This window comes from Ctenopharyngodon idella, chromosome 21 (genome assembly GCF_019924925.1).
Source record: "Ctenopharyngodon idella isolate HZGC_01 chromosome 21, HZGC01, whole genome shotgun sequence".
NCBI lineage: Eukaryota > Metazoa > Chordata > Actinopteri > Cypriniformes > Xenocyprididae > Ctenopharyngodon > Ctenopharyngodon idella.
The window spans coordinates 11575525-11594097 of record NC_067240.1 but is presented as its reverse complement, the minus strand read 5'-3'; the positions used below and the strand labels follow the sequence as shown (position 1 = coordinate 11594097).

Here is an 18573-nt window from a genome sequence, read left to right as displayed (position 1 = left end):
ATACAAGTGAAACCAGAATACATCTTTGTAAATATTAAGTATTTTTGGAAGACATTTAATTTTACAATATTTCACTTTTTTCTCTCTTTTAGGAGGTGAAAAAGAAGTCTAAACCAAGACTTATACCTAGATAAAAATAACTCTCAGTAAGTTAAGTAAGTTCCAGCTGTCGAACAGGTGGGATTTTTGCAAAGCCATACACAATCACTGTATGTGTGTGTTGTTTTGTTTGTTTTCAACAGGATGGATTATCGGTGGGGAGTGGAGCAGTGGCCAGGCTGGGGGAGCTTGTCGTTCCTGTAAGCAGTGGAGTGATGATGAAGCTGGTTTGAATTTGAACAGTGGAGTGCTGAAGCTGGTGGAGTGATGGTGAGGCTGTAAGTGTAAGATAGAACATAATATTGTCAATAATTAGTCAGAAAATTATTGTCAAGTGCCAGAGTTACCACAAACAAGTCACATCTTTCCTTAAGCAGATATGTTGGACAGATATGTTGGAATATATGAATAACACATATACAATCAATGAAACTTGTATAAACATAAGACAAGAGACCAGAAAACAGGCAAAACAGACCCTCCATACCTATTGATGCTGAAGCCATGCTAGGTGGTGGGACATTTGTAGGAGCAAAGGTCAGACCAAACTCCTCCATGGCAACAAGCAAGGTGTTTGGTGGGGGCCTGCTTGTTGTAGGTTTGGATGTTTCTTGGCCTTGCTGGTTCCTTTTTGCCCTTTTTGTCTGGCTTTTGCTTCCAAGATGACCATCATCAGACAGCTTTTTTTTTCTATTAGCATAGATCTGCTTTGCTGCAATTCTTAACCTCAGCCTAATGTATCTGTTGGTTATTTTTTTTTTGCAGATCATGGCATGAAGGAAGCCTGCTGTCCAAGAGCCTACCCTCTCTCTCCAGCATATCCATGGCATTTGGATCCATAAAGGAGCCACTGGTCCTAGTTCGGAACAGCTCCTCAATTTGCCGGACTAAATCGAAGGCCTCTTGTGACGGCCGACAAAGTGCACCTGGCTTGAACTCTTTCAGCTTCAGTAAAACACTGTGCTTTTCTTCAGGACTGTCATCATTGTGCTTAATTGCACTTTGGCAACCCTCACAAATCTTGGAATATTTAATCACTTTATGCACAATGTAGCCTGTAAGGTGGTAGAGCGCACTGATCTCAGTATTCGTGAGGTCAGGAGCAGCTCTGCGTGCCATCAGCTCCTCCACTCTGAGGCCAGGACTGGGAAGTGACTGCTTTGTGTCCAGGAAGTCGGCCAAAAGGCTGTTGTCATCCTCCTGATAACTTCCTGTTTTCACAGTCGCAAGAAACTGCCCAACTGATATTGATTTCAGTGCATGTTGAAACTCTACTGGAGTTGGGACTGGATTCCTCTGTCTTATGCAGCTGAACAGGTTTTCAAGACAGTCTTGGGTAAACCTGCTGGTCAACACAAACATGTGTCCCTGGGCCAGCATGTCTTGCTGGATTGATAGAATTGAAGATGTTGCCATCACAATTCCTGTTTGCACAGGCTTCCAGCTACCCGTTCGTCCAATCTTCAGCCCACGGAAGAGTTTGATGGTGTCCTGAAGGAACTTGATGGCCTTTTGGTACTCCTCGATCTTGTGTGTGCTGAGTGCCATTACTGGGTGGCGAGAGGACATGATGTCAAACCAGTGGTCCACCTGCTCCAGAAACCATGCTGTGGTCTGGTAAGAGGGTGGTCTTTGTTCCTGCTCCACCATGTATTTCAGGCCTGCACTGGTTGCCTTGCTAAAGATATTCATCGCAGGGCCCACCTTCATCTTCTCAAAATGACTGGGTTGAAGGGTTTTACTTGATAGGTTTGGAGCAATTTTCAATGTCATCCCCTCTTGAAAATCCACCAGATCTTTCAGTGGACCAACGGAAACTTCATTGAAGAAGAGTTTCTCCTTCTCTACCGTATCCGGAGGAATTGTGAACGTCTGTCCACGGACCAGGGCACTCTTCAAGTTCTTAACAAGATGTGGAACGTCTGGCATAAAGTATAGCCTCCTGTCTGGTCTTACAGGATGTGGGACAGACGTTTTGTTGTGATCCACGCCAAATGCCTTCCACATTGCCCGATTAGGGCTGCCCATGTCAGTGGTGATGTTAACCACGTGAAGCCCTATGGAAGCTGCCTTGTCAATAATGTTGAGGACGATAGGCTTATAGGTTGCCCCATTAGTAGAGTTACCACTGTAGTGGTAAGCCACTACTTGCTTCCATCGTGTTGTTGTTCCTGCCAACATAAAAACACATGCATGCGTTGCCATTCCTGTGTGGCCAGGTAATGTCACGTCTCCATAAAGCTTCCCACTTCCCAAGTGCAGCTCCACACTCGGTGTAATTGCCATTTCATCAAGTGTCAGCACACACTCCCTCTCCATCTCTGTCAGGCTGTCAACCTTCAGCTTTAGCATGTCAAATACATTCTCTAACACTCCTGGCTCAATCTTTATATGCTGCAGTCTTCTTTGCAGTGTTCTGATATCAGGGAGAGGAATCTCCATGTCTTGAAGCAGTCTGTAGCCTGTTGAGCCGGTGGCAAAATGCAGTTTTATGGCCTTTTTGACTGTAGTGTTTCCCCATCTCATGCCCCTCTTACTCTTCATACAGATCGCTTTTATCTGATCTTTAGAAAAAATTGTAGCAAATTTATTTTCCATGACTACATTTTTTTTTCCGTAGGACAGAATTAATTTTTTTCTGTCGTTTTAGAGCTCCCTCTACACTCCTTGTCTTATCTCTTTGTCTTTCCAACTCCTCCCTCAAGTCTTTCACACTGACTCCTGGTTCACTTGACCCCTGCACACTGGCACCTGGCTCACTGGCACCTGGTATGTCCCTCTCAATTTGCTCACAGTGTTCTCCTTCCTTATCCTCTCTTCTCTCACTTTCCCTTCTCTCACTTTCCTCACTTCCCTCACTTCCTCCCTCAATGTCTGAAATGATGATATGGCATTGTTAGTGTTAAATGGAGAGTGTATAGGCTAGTCATTGTAGTAAGAAATATTAAAGTTTGACTTCACATTATTCATACCGAAGTTCATTTTAGGACAATACGTGTGGTCACTGGCCACTGCATGAACTGGAGGTTCTGTGGTACTTCTCACGGCAGGACCCTTCCGCCTCTTGGGCTCAGGGCGATGCACAAATATGGTTGGAACAGCGTCAGTTTTCAATATCAGATGGCCTTTTTTTGTTCTTGAGAATTGCTCTCCCTCAAAATGTGCCTGCATATGATATGAGGTTATTTTCCACACACTTTCCAGACATTACATCATAATTGTCAAATCACAATTTCATTGGAGTCTTGTACATATGACACACTGAACCTTGATCCACAGGTGAAATGTCCAAATGTGCATTACAAACATAACTTACTGCACACAGTTTTCTGTTGTTGTAATCTTTTGTGATGGTCAGGTTGCTTCTGCTGACTTGGGCTAACCATTTCTTTCTCCTGTCAGCATCTTTTGGGAAACCATACATCCGAATCCCTTTCTCGGACCGATTGGTGCATCCAAATGCCGCACAGCCAACCATGGTAAGAAAATCAATCTATAAAAGTTAGATGTTGTGATCAGTTTCCAGGGAAGGTGTGCCATCAAACCCTCCCACCTCTTCCTAACCAACTCCACCTCCTCTCTCCTCCCAAATCATTGCACTTCCAATACTGTAGTTCCTACACCTCCATTTTCCCCTATTGTCTCTTCCTGGACTCCATTGTGTTGTTGTATAAGAATAAAATAACAATAGTGGTTTTTGTGTGTGTGTGTGTATAATATATATATATATTTTTTTTTTCATTTAATTTCAAATTCTTTACTGGGGTACAGAGCCAAAATAACAGAAATCCGGACAAACATCCACATAAGTATAGACATAACTATAGTTGTGTGCTCTCACTTCTTGCAATCTCAATCTCATGAAAATGTTTGGGAAACATAGGCTTTCAATGTTTATTTAATCTGTCCTTCAATATATTAACCTTAACTCTGTTTCCTCTTTCTTTACCACTCCCAGTTCTGTCCAGCTGCAATGGGCTTGATTGACTCAAGACCCCGTCTCATGGTTTGCTTCTGGCAATGGAATGCTCTCACCCAAAAATTCAAGTAACTATAGCATTACTTACAGCTTCCCTGTAGGAAGTCAAGCGAGTTTCTTTGAAGACCTAACATTCAAGGAAAATTTACCTATGTAATGTATAATTAAATGTTTTGTAGAATGCAATTGGTTGCCTTGTATATTTTTCACTGTTGACAAATTCTTTCTTGACTTAAAACTGAGCAGCTTCTGGCATTCATTGATATTCACTTGTTGTTCATGTATATATTTATGTGAATGTGTCTTAACATAACTTTAGGATGTTAGTAATTATGACCATAGAAGCACAAGAAAAATATATACAGCACATACTGTAAATGTATTATACCTTATCGGAGCAGTTGCTCTTCCCTCCAAAATTAAACGCACACAAAAATGAATTCAATTCAAGGGGCTTTATTGGCATGAAAGTTATAAGAACAATGTTTCCAAAGCATCAAAATACAATTTTCAATACAAACAATATATGCAGTAATGTTAACACAACTGGGTGAGGAACAGCCAAACTCAGCTAACAAGGTTGCTGAAGACAGTTTACTGTGAAAAAACATATACCACAGCAAGACGCAGCAATAAGACACAAGGCAGATGTGCTGCTTCAGATGTGCTGCCCAAGCTCTGTTGAAGAAGCACAAAGAAATTGAGGACTGGTCAGCAGTGTCAGCCAAAGAAACTTACTGCAGCAGATGAAAGACACAACATGCTTACTTGCCTTGCAAACCTTGAAAACTGGGGGACCCTGGTACATCCATCTACCGTCTGGAGAAGTCTGGTCAGAAGTGGCTGGCCAATTCCTAAGAAGAAGGTTTTAGGACCACTTTGATTAACTTTTTTGATCCATTTCAAATGTTGACTATATTATGTATACATTTATTTATTTATTTATTTATTTATTTATATATATATATAACATATACATTACATATGTGTTTATGTGTGTACATATACGTGTGTGTGTGTACATATACGTGTACACACATAATAAACACATTATATGTAATGTATATTATTATATTATATTATAATATAATATAATATAATAGAGTAGTCAGCATTTGAAATGGACCTGAAGTTGTCCTAAAACCTTCTTATTAGGACAACTTAGTTCTTAGAACAACTTTTCTTGTGTGTGTGTGTGTATAGAATATATATATATATATATATACACACACACACATATACACACACAAAGTATACATATAGTATACAGACATACTGTAGGTAAATACAAACAGTACACTAATGTTTAGGGAAGGATGAAGGGGTTAACCATACTGAAATGAATCCCGTTAACAGTAACGGTAATGTTATGGATCGTATTTAGGAAAACAGAACACACTGTAAGTGTAGTAAACATAGTAATCAATGCATATGCGTTAATATTTGCCGAAAAATGCTGTAATATAGTCGTTGCTGTAAATGTATTTTACATTATGGGAGCAGCCCCTCTTCCCTCCAAAATTAAACACAAAAACTGATTAATGCTGTGTTTCCGCCACTCCCCAGAAAAAAATGCTATTATATGTATGTAATGTAAGTGTCAACGTAATAATCAATGTATATTATGCGTCAATATTTACCGATAATTGCTGCAAATATAGTTGCTGCTGTCTGTCCCGCTTAAAACCATTCAAACTGGTTGACAGCGCGGATTTGTTTGGAACTATTGAGAGCTACATGAACCACGTGACAGCGTGGCGGCGAGATCAAAGAGTGTCGCAACTCTCATATTTAACGGCTCTGGTTTGAACCATGTCTCCTCTGACGGAGTACAATTGGCTAGGTGGCGCTGTCACAAAAAAAGGTCTTAGAAATGCGGTCCTGAAACTACGTGCATGCTCCCGTTCTGCAGGATTGTACCAGTACAGGTAAGCAATGCACTATGCGCATGCGCACAAATGTCACGTCAGCCAGATGCCGCTGCTATGACAACGTCTATACACACAAACACACACGCGCTACCATTCGCAGTTTCAGAGAAGGGAGCACTTGTTTTGACATTTTAAACGCAAAGTTATTTTTACGCTTTAAAAATCTCTTCAAAATTCAGAGGTTTTTTTTCGACTGCATAACAGATAATACTGTTAAAAAATGTCCATTCCTCACAAAGCTGGGACAGTGAAATCTAAACAGGTATGTTAACGATGTTACAGCGTATGCAAATGACATTTTATCTACTATTTAAACTTAAAACTTTATCACTTATTATTGTTATTATTATTATTCTGAGACTAAAATGTCTGACTAACTCCTAGAGCTTTCATGCTTAATCCATCAAATTCTATCAATATCTAAACCTTTGGTTTAGGCTTTCTTAAACCAACATCTAGTTAACGACTGCTATTTTACTTGAAAATTGAACTGCACTGTTGTCAAGACTATAAGGTTGATATCTTCTCTCCTAAAATGCAGGCACCTAATGTTAACACCCAGCCAAAGGCACCTGTGGCAAAGGGTGTCAAAGCTGCTGGAAAGAAAAGGGTAGCTTTCAAATCACTTTTCATCCAGATAGAAATGTATTTTTGGCCACATATCTCTTAAAAGGATCTTGGGGTTTCAAACCTCTTTTGTAATGTAGGATGAGGAAGAAGCGACAGATACAGCTGAAGGAGAAGAATGGATGCAGGGGAAGACTCTTGTGAAGCCTCCGGATCAGCTGGACTTAACTGAGAAAGTGTGTAAACTTGGAGAAGACCTGTGGTCTGACCCTGCCAACATAATGTCACATTATAGTGATGTTGGGATTATTATTAATGCATGTTTCTGTTTTTTTGTGTTCATAAGGAGCTGAATGAAGAGATAACCAGAGTACTAACAGCAAACAATCCAAATGCTCCACAGAACGTTGTCAGATACAGTTTCAAAGTAAAATCCTGCTGCATCTTTACAACTTTTTGAAATTGTGGTCCTTAACCATGATGATTTAAAATCATCAGCCTAACAAATCACTAAAATCTGATGTCTTTTCAGGAGGGCTGCTATAAACCCATCGTCTTTGTAGATCAGATGGCTATTCACTTTGAACTAGAAGGGAATCTTGTGCACAAGGAATCTGATGAAGGTCGGAGATTGATGGCTAAACAAGCTGAAAGGAAAGATGGCGCAGGAGATGAGAAGCTAGACAATTTGGCCAAAGCTGGAAAGAAAGCGCGGAAACTCACCAACCAGTTCAACTTCAACGAGAGAGCCTCTCAGACACTAAACAACCCCCCAAGAGTAAGAGGGTTACTTTTATCTGCCATCTGTTTATTGCCACATAGTCATTTAGCAGATGGTTTTATCAAGACTATAGAAAGACTGTAGGTTTTCTGCATTTTCAGTTTATGCATAAGCCACTGTATTTTGCCCTTTTTTAATCAAAATTATGTTTTGCAGGATATAAGTTGTCAAACAGAGCCTCCTCCTCGTGCAAACTTCTCGGCAACAGCCAATCAGGTGAGAAAATCTTTGCCTTTGCTGGTAAATTATTCTGAGCAACTTTTTTGTGCTACACCTGCAGTAAACCAGCACTGTGTCTGTATTATGATGAATACGGATTTCTACAATCTGTGTCAGCGAACATTGCTCTTTCTGCAGTGGGAGATCTATGACTTTTACGTTGAGGAACTTAAGAGGCGGGAGAAAAGTAAAGAGAAGCAAGAAGGCCAGTTCCTAAATAAGGAGGAGGACAAAAGCAAGAAGAAGATGATTCAAGCAGAGACTCAGGTAGCTAGACGACAAATAAGATTTGACATAGATTGTAACTGAGTACATGCACAATGATCAAGAAAATTACCTATGTGTTATTTAGTTCAATAGTGTGATTGATTTGTTTGATGGATTGAGTTAAAGGGAAAAAAACCTTCTTGTGCTTATAGAGTGATGACATATCCCAACTAGCTCATGCGGCCAAGATCATTGAGCGTATGGTGAATCAAAATATATTTGATGAGGTAGCACAAGGTAATTATGAAAAAAAAAAAATTTTTTGCTGCTACACACTTTATTTTGGATATCTGACAGATCGACAGATATTAAAAAGTGTTCAAAAATTGTATCCAATTCTCAGATTTCATGTACTTTGAGGATGCAGCTGATGAATTTCGAGGAGAGAAGGGCACTCTTCTCACACTGTGGAAATTTCAGTACGATAAAGCCAAAGGTCTGTCTGTTACTGCCCTCTGCTGGTGAGTTCCAAACAAAATGCAGCCATTTAGTGTTTTTTGAGTAATATTAAAAGCACCTCTTTAAATGACATTTGTGTTTGTTTATTTGAAGGAATCCTAAATACAATGATTTATTTGCTGTTGGTCTTGGGTCATGTAAGTTTACTATTTACTCTGAGAGAAAACCTTAGACAAGTAATCATTTGTAAGCTAAATGACTCTGAAATGTGTTTCATCTTACCCCTCAAGATGAATTTACCCAAGAGGAGCGTGGCATGCTTCTCTTTTACACCCTGAAGAACTCCAGTTACCCAGAATTCAGCTTCAACACAGCCTCAGGCGTAATGTGCGTAGACATCCATGAACAACTGTCCTACCTGGTAGCTGTAGGTTTGCATGATGGCTGTGTTGCAGTGTACAACCTGAAGAAAAAGAGTGATCAGCCCATTTATAACAGCACAGCCAGCTCCGGGAAACACAGAGGCGCTGTGATGCAGGTATGGATGAGGGTGTGAGGTTGTGAGTCATGGGTAAAATTTTAACAGTAAACCATCATTATTTATTACTTGCCATTCACTAGTATGCCAATGGAGCTGTATGTTCAATACAATGGTCAGAATAGAATACTACTACTTGTTCTGTTATATGCAGTGCAGTATTGTATACTGTGTGCAAATTTTCTCTCTGCATAGAAATCCTGGACGACACTATATTTACCAAAATGTGCCGTACACAGCCAGAAAAACAAGTGCAATCGACTTGCCTTGTGCTGAAAATAAACCAGAATAATATTAAACTGCAATTTTTTATATACTCTACTGATGGAATTTTACACTAAAGTAGATTTTTAAAAATGTCCTTTTTATATACAATTTAGCATACTACATTTTGAATATCAGATGTGGGTTTGATTTTAGAATTTTCTTTTAATGTATTCAAAATGTTCATCACATGTTACATTTATACAAGTTATCATTGCACCGAAACCTTTTGTATTAACACTGTATGTGTAGCATAAACTTATCTAAAACATAATGGAAGTTACATGGCCCTGGAATTCGCAGACACATTTAACAAGAGGCTTATAAATTTATAAAGCTTTGCTGTCAAAGCAAGCTAAGTGTACACAATGCTCTATCATCCCCTTGTTAATCAGGAAATTGCCAAATTATAACATTTTGTTGAAATCTTGGATGTTTCTATTGCCTTTTTTTAGAAACAGTAGAACATAGTAATTTTAAAAACTCAGCTTGTATTGGCGCCCACCTTGTATATGATGTAACAAAACAGCAAATATCTATAACATTCGACGAGAGTGGTTACGTACAATAAAGTATAGACCAAAGTGAACAGTCTGTTTGTGTGCCCAACTTTTTTTTCTTTTTTTTTTTCATGGTAAGGATGACTTTTGCATGGAATTGCCCATTTATGCTTGCATAATGCTTATTGATTCATATAATATATACTATTTAAAAAAAAAAACATAGTCAGCTACTGTTTAAATGTTTAGGATCAGTTAGATTTTTTTCTCTGACAGATTCTGTTGATTCTTTTTTCAATTCATCAAAGAATCCTTAACAAAAGGTATCATGGTTTCCACAAAAATATTAAGTAGCACAACTGTTTCCAACATTAATTACAATAAGAAATGTTTCTTGAGCACCAAATCAGCATATTAAAATAATTTCAGAAGAATCATTGGACACTGGGGACTGGAATAGTGGCTGTTAATGGCTATTTAATAGTTCACAATATTACTGTTTTGCTGTATTTTTAGTTAAATAAATGTAGCTTCTTTTAAAAAACAATTAAATATATATCCGACCCCAAACTTTTGAATGGTAGTGTAATTAAATAAAAATAGGTATAGATTCGTGTTTCATTGTCTTCGTTACAGGTGAAGTGGCAGAAAGATGACTTGGACAGTAATCACAACTTCATTTCTGTGTCTGCTGATGGACGAGTGGTGTCTTGGACTCTGGTAAAGGTACAGAAGGAAACATCTTGTGTTGATTCTAAAGCAAGTCATTATTGTATGAGTTTAACTGATGCCAATCATTTGAATTTCAGCATGAACTAGTCTTCACAGACATCATCAAACTCCCAGCCATGGACAAAGTTCCTGATGACCTTAAGGATGTCATTGCCACAGGTATGAACCACATTACCACAATGGTCAGATATTATACCTTTTAAGTATTTAATACAATAATTCTTCTTCGCACAACCAATTTGATCACAATGATGTTGATAAAAACATGCAATGATGATGTTAGTGGGGCTTTTCTCTAGGATAGGGACAAAGGCTGTGCTATATATTGTGTCTTCAACCCCTTCAGCTGTGGCTATATCTACTATAGTAAAGGAAATGTAATCACAGACACAGAAATCTGGAATAATTCACCAATAAAACAACTTTTTCAATACTTTATGCACATAATATGGATGTAAAGATGTTTTTGCTGCCGACCTGCACATTAGTCTTCAGCTGGTGTTTGTATACATTTTCTTGTGTGTTTCATTCATGGTGATATTTCACCTGCTGAGAGTCGATTATAATTCAGTTTCACCATAAAAAGAATGCAAATTACTTTTGGTTCATGTTTGAATCTGGTTTTAGCTTCTCATCAGTTCAATTTATGTTTAGATTGTTTTGTTTTTGTTTTTTCAGAATCTTCAGAACAGAAAAAAACAGTTAAAATGTCAAAATGAATAAATGTGAAATATTGCATGCATTCATGTATTATCATCCTCACTGAAAATATTTTCTTTGTGGTTATAGCTGGAACATCTTTGGACTTTCATAAACAAAAGGACTACCATTTTCTTGTTGCCACTGAAGCTGGAAAGATTCACAAGGTCATTTATATTCCATATATATATATATATATATATATATATATATATATATATTCTGCATTAACAAATGCCCTGTGAACATCTTGCTCTCTGAAGATATTCAGTCTTGAGTCATCTCATTATCTCATTTTTCTTCTCTGTTTGAATCTGGGAGTGGTATAGTAGCTTGTTTTGTTTGTGGTGGTTATCTCCTGCTGGGCCGTCACTGTTTATATAATATCCCTTTGCTGTCATTAATCAGAGAGGAAGTGTTCTTAGTAGCTGTCTGTCTCTGCACTGCCATCACAGCAGAACGGGCGGCATCAGCTAATAACATTCCGTCTCTGTCTCTTTCTTTATTTATGTTTTTCACTCTGCCAGCCAGGGGTAGACTAGCATTCAAACTATTCATTTTGAAAAAACAGACATAGTTTTGTTTCTCATCTATATAACATCCTTTAGTCCGTATGTCTTGTTTTGTTCTAAATTACAAACATCACATGCAAACACATGTCCTCCTTTTAAATTTCACTCCTAACATCCCTCCACTTCTGCACAACACACTCACACGTTTACTTAGCTATCTAAATGGGGACATTCCATAGACTTAAGCCTATTTTATTTGTATACAGTTAGTTATAAATACTATAACCTAACCTTTACCCACACCATAACCTTAAAAGAAAAAATTCTGCATTTCTTCTTTTCTGAAATTTTTTAAACATTTTACTAAAGAAAATATTTATATTATTTATTGTCATATTGTTTTTACAAATGAATATGTCCCCAAAAGGTGGTTTTGTAATATTTAGCTTAAATCTGGGTACAAATTGGTCTTAGAAATATGATTAAGTAGCCACACACACGTTGAGTTTCCATGTTTTATGGGGACATTCCATAGACATTATTGTTTTTATACTGTACAAACTGTATATTCTGTACAAACTGTATACTATAACCTTACCCCTAAACCTACCCATCACAGAAAACTTTCTGCTATTTTATATTTTCAAAAAAGATAATTCTGTATGATTTATAAGCTTGTTTCTTCATGGGGACATTTGGTCCCCATAACATAGGGAATACCAGGACCACACACATAATGCTGTTAATTCCTCTTATCAAAACAGAGGTATTTGCCATGTGCTTGAATTATAGAAATAAGGATCTCTGTGCCATGCTAATGCAACAGCCCTTACAGCTAAACAGATGCTGAAGGATTTATGATTTATCTTTTCCCTGACATTACCAGACCTTCTCTGTCTGGAAGCAGACAGCCCTATCACACATTCCCACATTGCCCATCTTTAATGAGAGATTTAAGGTCAAAGCACCAAGATGCACTTTCAGCTTTTTGACCTTCATATAAAAATGGCATGTCTTTACAAAATCAGTTGAGCACAGCTAAATTAAAGAAACTTGCTATCAAAACGTTATCTGATGATGCTTTCTGCTGTAATTCTGATGCTTACTAAGACCAGCTGTCCTATTGTACAGCCGTGGCAAAAAAGTATTGGCAGTGACATACATTTTGTTTTGCAAAGTTTGCTGCTTCAGTATTTGTAGATTATTTTATCAGTTTCTGTGGTGTACTGGAAAATAATGATAAGTATTTCATAAGTCTTAAAGGCTTTTATTGGCAAAAACATTCAATATATGCAAAATGTCAGTATTTACTATGTTGACTCTTCTTCTTCATAACCTCTGCAATTTGCTCTTGCATGCTGGATATCAGCTTCTGGGCCAAATCCTGACTGATGGCGATCCATTCTTGGTTTATAAGTGCTGGGAATTGATCACAATTTGTAGGCTTCCGCTTGTCCACTCACCTTTTGAGAATTGACCACAGGTTCCTATGGGATTAAAATCCAGGGAATTGCCTGGCCATGGATCCAAAATTTTAAAGTAATGATTTCTAAGTCTCCGAGTCACTTCTTTTTTCACTTTTGTCTTGTGACATGGTGCTACATCATTGCTGAAAAATGCACTGATCATCATCAAGTTGATCCTGGGTCATTGGTAGAAGTTGCTCTTGGAAGATGTTTTGATACCATTCTTTTTTCATGGCAGTGTTTTTGGGCAGAATTGTGAGAGAGCTCACTCTCTTGGATGAAAAGCAACCCTACACACGGATTGTCACTGTTCTACTTCACTGTTGGCATGAAAAGACCCATGGTAGCATTTACCTTTTCTTCTCTTGACAATCGATTTTCCAGATGTCCCAAACAGTCGGAAACAAAGTCATCAGAGAAAATATCTTTGCACCAGTCTTCTGCTGTCCAATCCTTGTATTTCTGCAGAATTTCAGTCTGTTCTTGATGTTTGTCTTGTAGAGAAGTTTGCTGCCCTTCTTGACTCCAGACCTTTGTCCAAAAGTCTTGGCCTCACTGTGCATGCAGATGCACACACACCCACCTGCTACTAAAACTGAGCAAGCTCTGCACTGGTGGTGACACAATTTTGTCACTGAATACTCAGGAAGAGATGGTTCGGCCACTTGCTGGACACTCTGGGATGTCCTGTAGCCTTCTTCACTGCAGTTGAATGCTGCAATTTCCTTGTATGTGAGGCCATTTTGATGCAAAACAATGGTGGCTGCATGCCTTTCTTTGGAGGTAACCATTGCTAACATAAGAACACAGTGATTGAAAGCACTTCTTTTCTCCTTTTATAGCAATCAGTCTGCTTTTATAATCCAATCAGAATGGTAAGAGTGATTTCTCATGAATAGTATTTGTTCATACTTTCCTCTGTGCCGATAATATAATTAATGAAATGCTGTTAGCTGGTGAAATTTTTTGTTTGTTTGTTTGTTTGTTTGTTTGCTTTTTGGCCAATGAAACTTTTTGCAATTATTTAAAATGCATCTGATCACTCTGCAAAATAATCTAGAAACAATGTGAATCAACACCACAACAACTGAAGCAGCAAACTTTGCAAAACACAATTTATGTCACTGCCAAAACTTTTAGAGGCCATGGTGAAATAGCGACGACTGCTCTGGTTTGGCATATTGTTAGGAAGTCTCATGATTTAGACTGTACAGCCAATTACATCATGGTTGGCGCTTGACGGATGGTCAGAAAAAGCAGAAAAGATTGTTGAAGAAATGCAAGTTGAAAAACCCCAAAAAAGTACTGCTGCTGATCATGCCAACTCTGCTGTGATGGTATAATTCTCGGATGTTAAAACATGCTTAGATCTTTTGCCTGCCAACACAAGGTTAAGGCTTATTTGCACCGCAATGCAGTAAATAATATGCATTTTGAGTTGGACTTGTGCAACTAGAATTATAGCCTTGAAAGAACACAGATAAAAGATTCATCTTCGAATACGATGGACTACTATAAGGAAGTTAAGTAAACCAGAAACTCAAAAAATTCCAGATGGTGTAAAGGTGAGCTAGTTTTAATCTAAACTAACGCACTGTGTTATTCACTGATGTTTTTCTCTGTTTTACTCTTATAAGCCAAAGTAATGTTGGAAACTACATTTTTGATAGCAGAGCCAATTTTCTCTTGCTATAATAGGCTTATTTTTGGTAAACTGCACAAAATGGAATAAAATAAATATAGACTTTGAAGCAAAACATTCTTCATTGTTTCAGTAGCTTTGTCTAGCCTCCTGTGACAGATTGGGAAAGATGTTGTGCAGCTGTGTTTGTGGCTCAGCTAATCAGACAGCTAGAGACATACTGCTGGGCAAAAACTGGCCCCTGTCTCCCTAAAGAGTGACAGCCGACGCAGAACTCTGTTCTTTAGATTCACCTCTCAGATTAAAATCAAAGCCTTCTGTTTATGATGCGCTGCTCGGGTAACAATGAATTCAGTCAATCAAGCACTTCTCCTGAGCTGCACAAGGCAAAGACAGCAAGAAAAATGTTGTAAATCTCTTTGCAAAGAATTTTTTAAATGTCACTACTACGTCTGCAAATGTTAGTTATAAGCACCAGTGGATAATTAAGCAGTATAACAGGAGCAAGAATGCCACTGTACAAAACAGCATTTTTTGTCTAATTAATCTAACCAATAATGAGTGTATGTCTGTTTTTCACAGGGCTCCAAATACTATTCTAGCAAGTTTCTGGAGACGTATGATGCACACTTCATGACTGTTAGTCGTGTGAGGTGGAATCCCTTCCATCCCAATGTCTTCATCTCCTGCGGCTGGGACTGGATGGTGAAAATTTGGGATCACACAATTGAGTATGAGCAGCACCATTCCCTACAGCGCTATATCTACAGGCAGCCTAATTTAGGCAATAGCTCTCCATTAAGCTTAACAACAAGCAAGCTAGGCTGGCACTGGTATAAAATAGTGCCTTACAAGGAAATAAAAAAAACAAAAATATCCACAAAAAGATATGAATTGTCCCTGTCCCAGTTTTTGTTTTTTATGTTTATAACATAATATAGTTAGGCAATATAACATGAGCCACAATATACTTTCCTGATTTTAGCACGATTGCAAATGTGATTTTAATACCTGTAATAATACATTTTAATACATTTAATAATGTAATTTTATAACAGTTCAATAAGCAATTTAGACAGAATATTGTCGTTTTTACTGTTTTTGCTCTATTTTGAAAATGAAACTTGCATTTTTTTCTGCTCCACTGACCTGCGTCTCACGTTTTTGCTGTTAAAAATGTGAGATGCAGGTCAGTGGAGGTCTAGGTACGCATTTGGTTCTGTGTGAACCAGCCCTGTCTCTCTTTCTATTCTGCAAAAAGACTCCCTTGGGTTAATAATAATGAATTAATCTTTCTCTTGACTGCACATTTTGTGTATGTGTTAGTAGTGATGCAGTTAAGTGGTGGTTTTAGATGCAGTATCCCTAAACTGCCAGCAGAGAGCTCTTATGCTTTGCAACAGGTCTTACCAAGGTCAGAAATGGATATCTGTCTGTTGTCTATCCAGATCTGCAATGGCAGAATAAGCCATTAGAAATGTTCATATAATAGAAGTTGACCATAGATTGGAAAAGTATACAGTATACTTTTCCAGTCTATGCTCAACTTCTGTTATATGAACACATTTTTAATAGCTTATTCTGCCATTGCAAATCCTACAAATACTTCAGGAGGTAAAGCATTATGGCAGTAAAACAAATAAAAAACAAACAAAAAAAAGGCTGCCCACTGCTCCGGGTGTGTGTTCACGGTGTGTGTGTGTTCAATACTCACTGCTGTGTGTGTGCACTTGGATGGATGAAATGCAGAGCACAAATTCCGAGTATGGGACACCATACTACTTGGCTACATGTCACGTCACTTTCACTTAAAAGCTTGTATTATTGTTAAAGCACTTACACTACTGCATTAAATTGATCAAAAGTGACATAAAATGCATTTCTATTGCAAATAAATGCTGTTCTTATGAATTTTTCAAATTATCAAAGAATCTTATACATTGAGGTATCAAACATGATATTGTCAGGTCTTGTGCTGGACAAATGTCAAAATTCATCTGTCACCTCAAAATGAGAAGCAGTCTCCTTTCATTGGGATTATGTGGAACTATTGATTCATACCCCTTCTCTTTTTTCCTTACTGATTGTGACAGTCTTGCCTGAGGAAGTTCTGATGATGTTTTTTAAGATGTCTCTCTGTTATATTTCACATCTTTACACATCAGTTACTCCAACTGCCAACATTTGAACATTAGATGAATTCAGAATGGGAGCAATGTAGTTTGGATGGGATGAATTCAGTAGATGAATTCAGAATGGGAGCAATGTAGTGGTAAAGTTTTGTTTTGACTGAATAGTAGCTTATCTGAAGTATTCTTCATACATATCTATACATGTCTCTCACAGGTCTCCCATTTTTACCTTTGAACTGAAAACTTCAGTGACAGATGTGGCCTGGGCTCCATACTCCTCCACTGTCTTTGCTGCTGTCACCACTGATGGAAAGGTAAACATCCAACCAACTTCTCTAATACAAACAAAATGGTAAAATCCAAAATTTTTGCACTCTGTTTTTTTTTTTTTTTTAAGTGGCTTCAAATTCTATTTTAATAATAATAGCAAAAAATAATAATCCATCCATTCATCCATTTTCCAAACTGCTTGTTCTTATAACAACAATTATTAGAAGACCCCTACGCTAGCCACAGAAATACCTCCTTCAGAAGCAACCTATTTCATCAGGAGGTCTCAGCTTCAGTGAGTAAACAATGAAGAGCTGCTGCTCAGGGCTGCATTAAACTTAGTAACTCTCATGACATACAGCACAGGTCTTATTGTCTGTCAGTTGCGCATGAAAATCAAAAATCAACTTTGGAGTGTGTGATTCACACATGGGATATTCACACACACGCCCCCTTATGAGGAGTTTAATGATTGCTAATGAAACACAGTAGCATGCTGACAGTAGGACGTCTTTCCAACAGCGCTTGACTGCACCTGTAAGCTGCAGCACACACAAACACTCACTCTGTCTGTGAGTCAAGTGCCATGACATCTATCCTGTGGCCCATCATTAGGAATTAGTCTCAAATCACACAGCTGGTCTTACGCACTTGTCTAAGGCTGCTTCAGGCATCACCTGTCAGTCTTGCATCTCGATCGGTTTGAACTGCCGTGCCATGGTGGCTATCGCTGTTATTTGCTAACACCGTTACTCAGACAGGCTAAATTACACCTGCCCTCTACAGGAAGCCCATTACAGTGTGATCCAATAAATATCACACTCCATTCCCCAGCAAAACCAAACAGCTCGAATGCTGCTTTGAGTTGTTTGGTTTTGCTGTGGTGTTATTATCCTATTATATATATATATATATATATATATATATATATATATATATATAATCATATATCATATAATCATTTAAAAAACATAAAACCAAAACTTAAATTATTAATCGATATGATGATGATGATAATAATAATAACATGAACATGGGGGGAGGTGGATTTATTAGTCAGGTCCTCACAGAAACTGTCGCTTTTACTGTGATCATTAATGCAATCAAATTTGCAGAAATTTCCTCCACTTAGAATTGTAGATAACTGTCCTCCAATGGAAAAAAAAAAAAAAAAATTAGCCTCATTTTTGTAAAAGAACGAAAGGTTCAGGACATAACAGAGGCCTGATTGGAACTGTTGCATAATAACAACAGCTCAATATCTGTCACGAACATCATTCCCCAGTTTCACAGACAAGACTTAAGCTAGTCCTTGACTAAAATGCATGTTTGAGCTGTTTTAACTGAAAGCAACTTGTACTGACATATCTTAAAATATGTCAGTGCCATTGTTTTTTCTCAAGATGCACACCTGTAATGTTTTTTTCTAGGGTATGTTTATAAAAGCTACTTAAATACCCTAATTGAACTAAGGCCTAATCCTGGCTTAGTCTAAGCCCTGTCTGTGAAACCGGCCCCATGTGTGCAATGACTGCGTTTACATGTGCACCAATAATGCGATTATTTCTAATAATCA

General features: G+C 37.9%; 1 protein-coding gene across 6 annotated transcripts in view; it reads left to right on the top strand.

Moving 5' to 3' along the window:
* Positions 1-1515: 1515 nt before the first annotated feature.
* LOC127503282 (dynein axonemal intermediate chain 1-like) overlaps positions 1516-18573 on the top strand; it is a 30405-nt gene continuing 13347 nt past the window's right edge. For 2 of the 6 annotated variants that reach the window (XM_051876874.1, XM_051876876.1), the window contains exons 1-16: positions 5128-6271; positions 6551-6619; positions 6717-6812; positions 6923-7003; positions 7109-7354; positions 7514-7573; positions 7715-7843; positions 7996-8080; positions 8187-8304; positions 8396-8439; positions 8533-8780; positions 10181-10270; positions 10354-10435; positions 11066-11142; positions 15178-15326; positions 16942-17041. In XM_051876874.1, coding sequence (XP_051732834.1) covers positions 6230-6271; positions 6551-6619; positions 6717-6812; positions 6923-7003; positions 7109-7354; positions 7514-7573; positions 7715-7843; positions 7996-8080; positions 8187-8304; positions 8396-8439; positions 8533-8780; positions 10181-10270; positions 10354-10435; positions 11066-11142; positions 15178-15326; positions 16942-17041 — 1716 coding nt within the window. In that variant the 5' untranslated portion in view covers positions 5128-6229. Of the gene's footprint in view, positions 1717-2722; positions 2869-3232; positions 3379-3501; positions 3579-4057; positions 4147-5127; positions 6272-6550; positions 6620-6716; positions 6813-6922; positions 7004-7108; positions 7355-7513; positions 7574-7714; positions 7844-7995; positions 8081-8186; positions 8305-8395; positions 8440-8532; positions 8781-10180; positions 10271-10353; positions 10436-11065; positions 11143-15177; positions 15327-16941; positions 17042-18573 lie in introns of those variants that run through there. The other 4 variants (XM_051876879.1, XM_051876878.1, XM_051876877.1 and 1 more) reach the window with 4 other exon arrangements.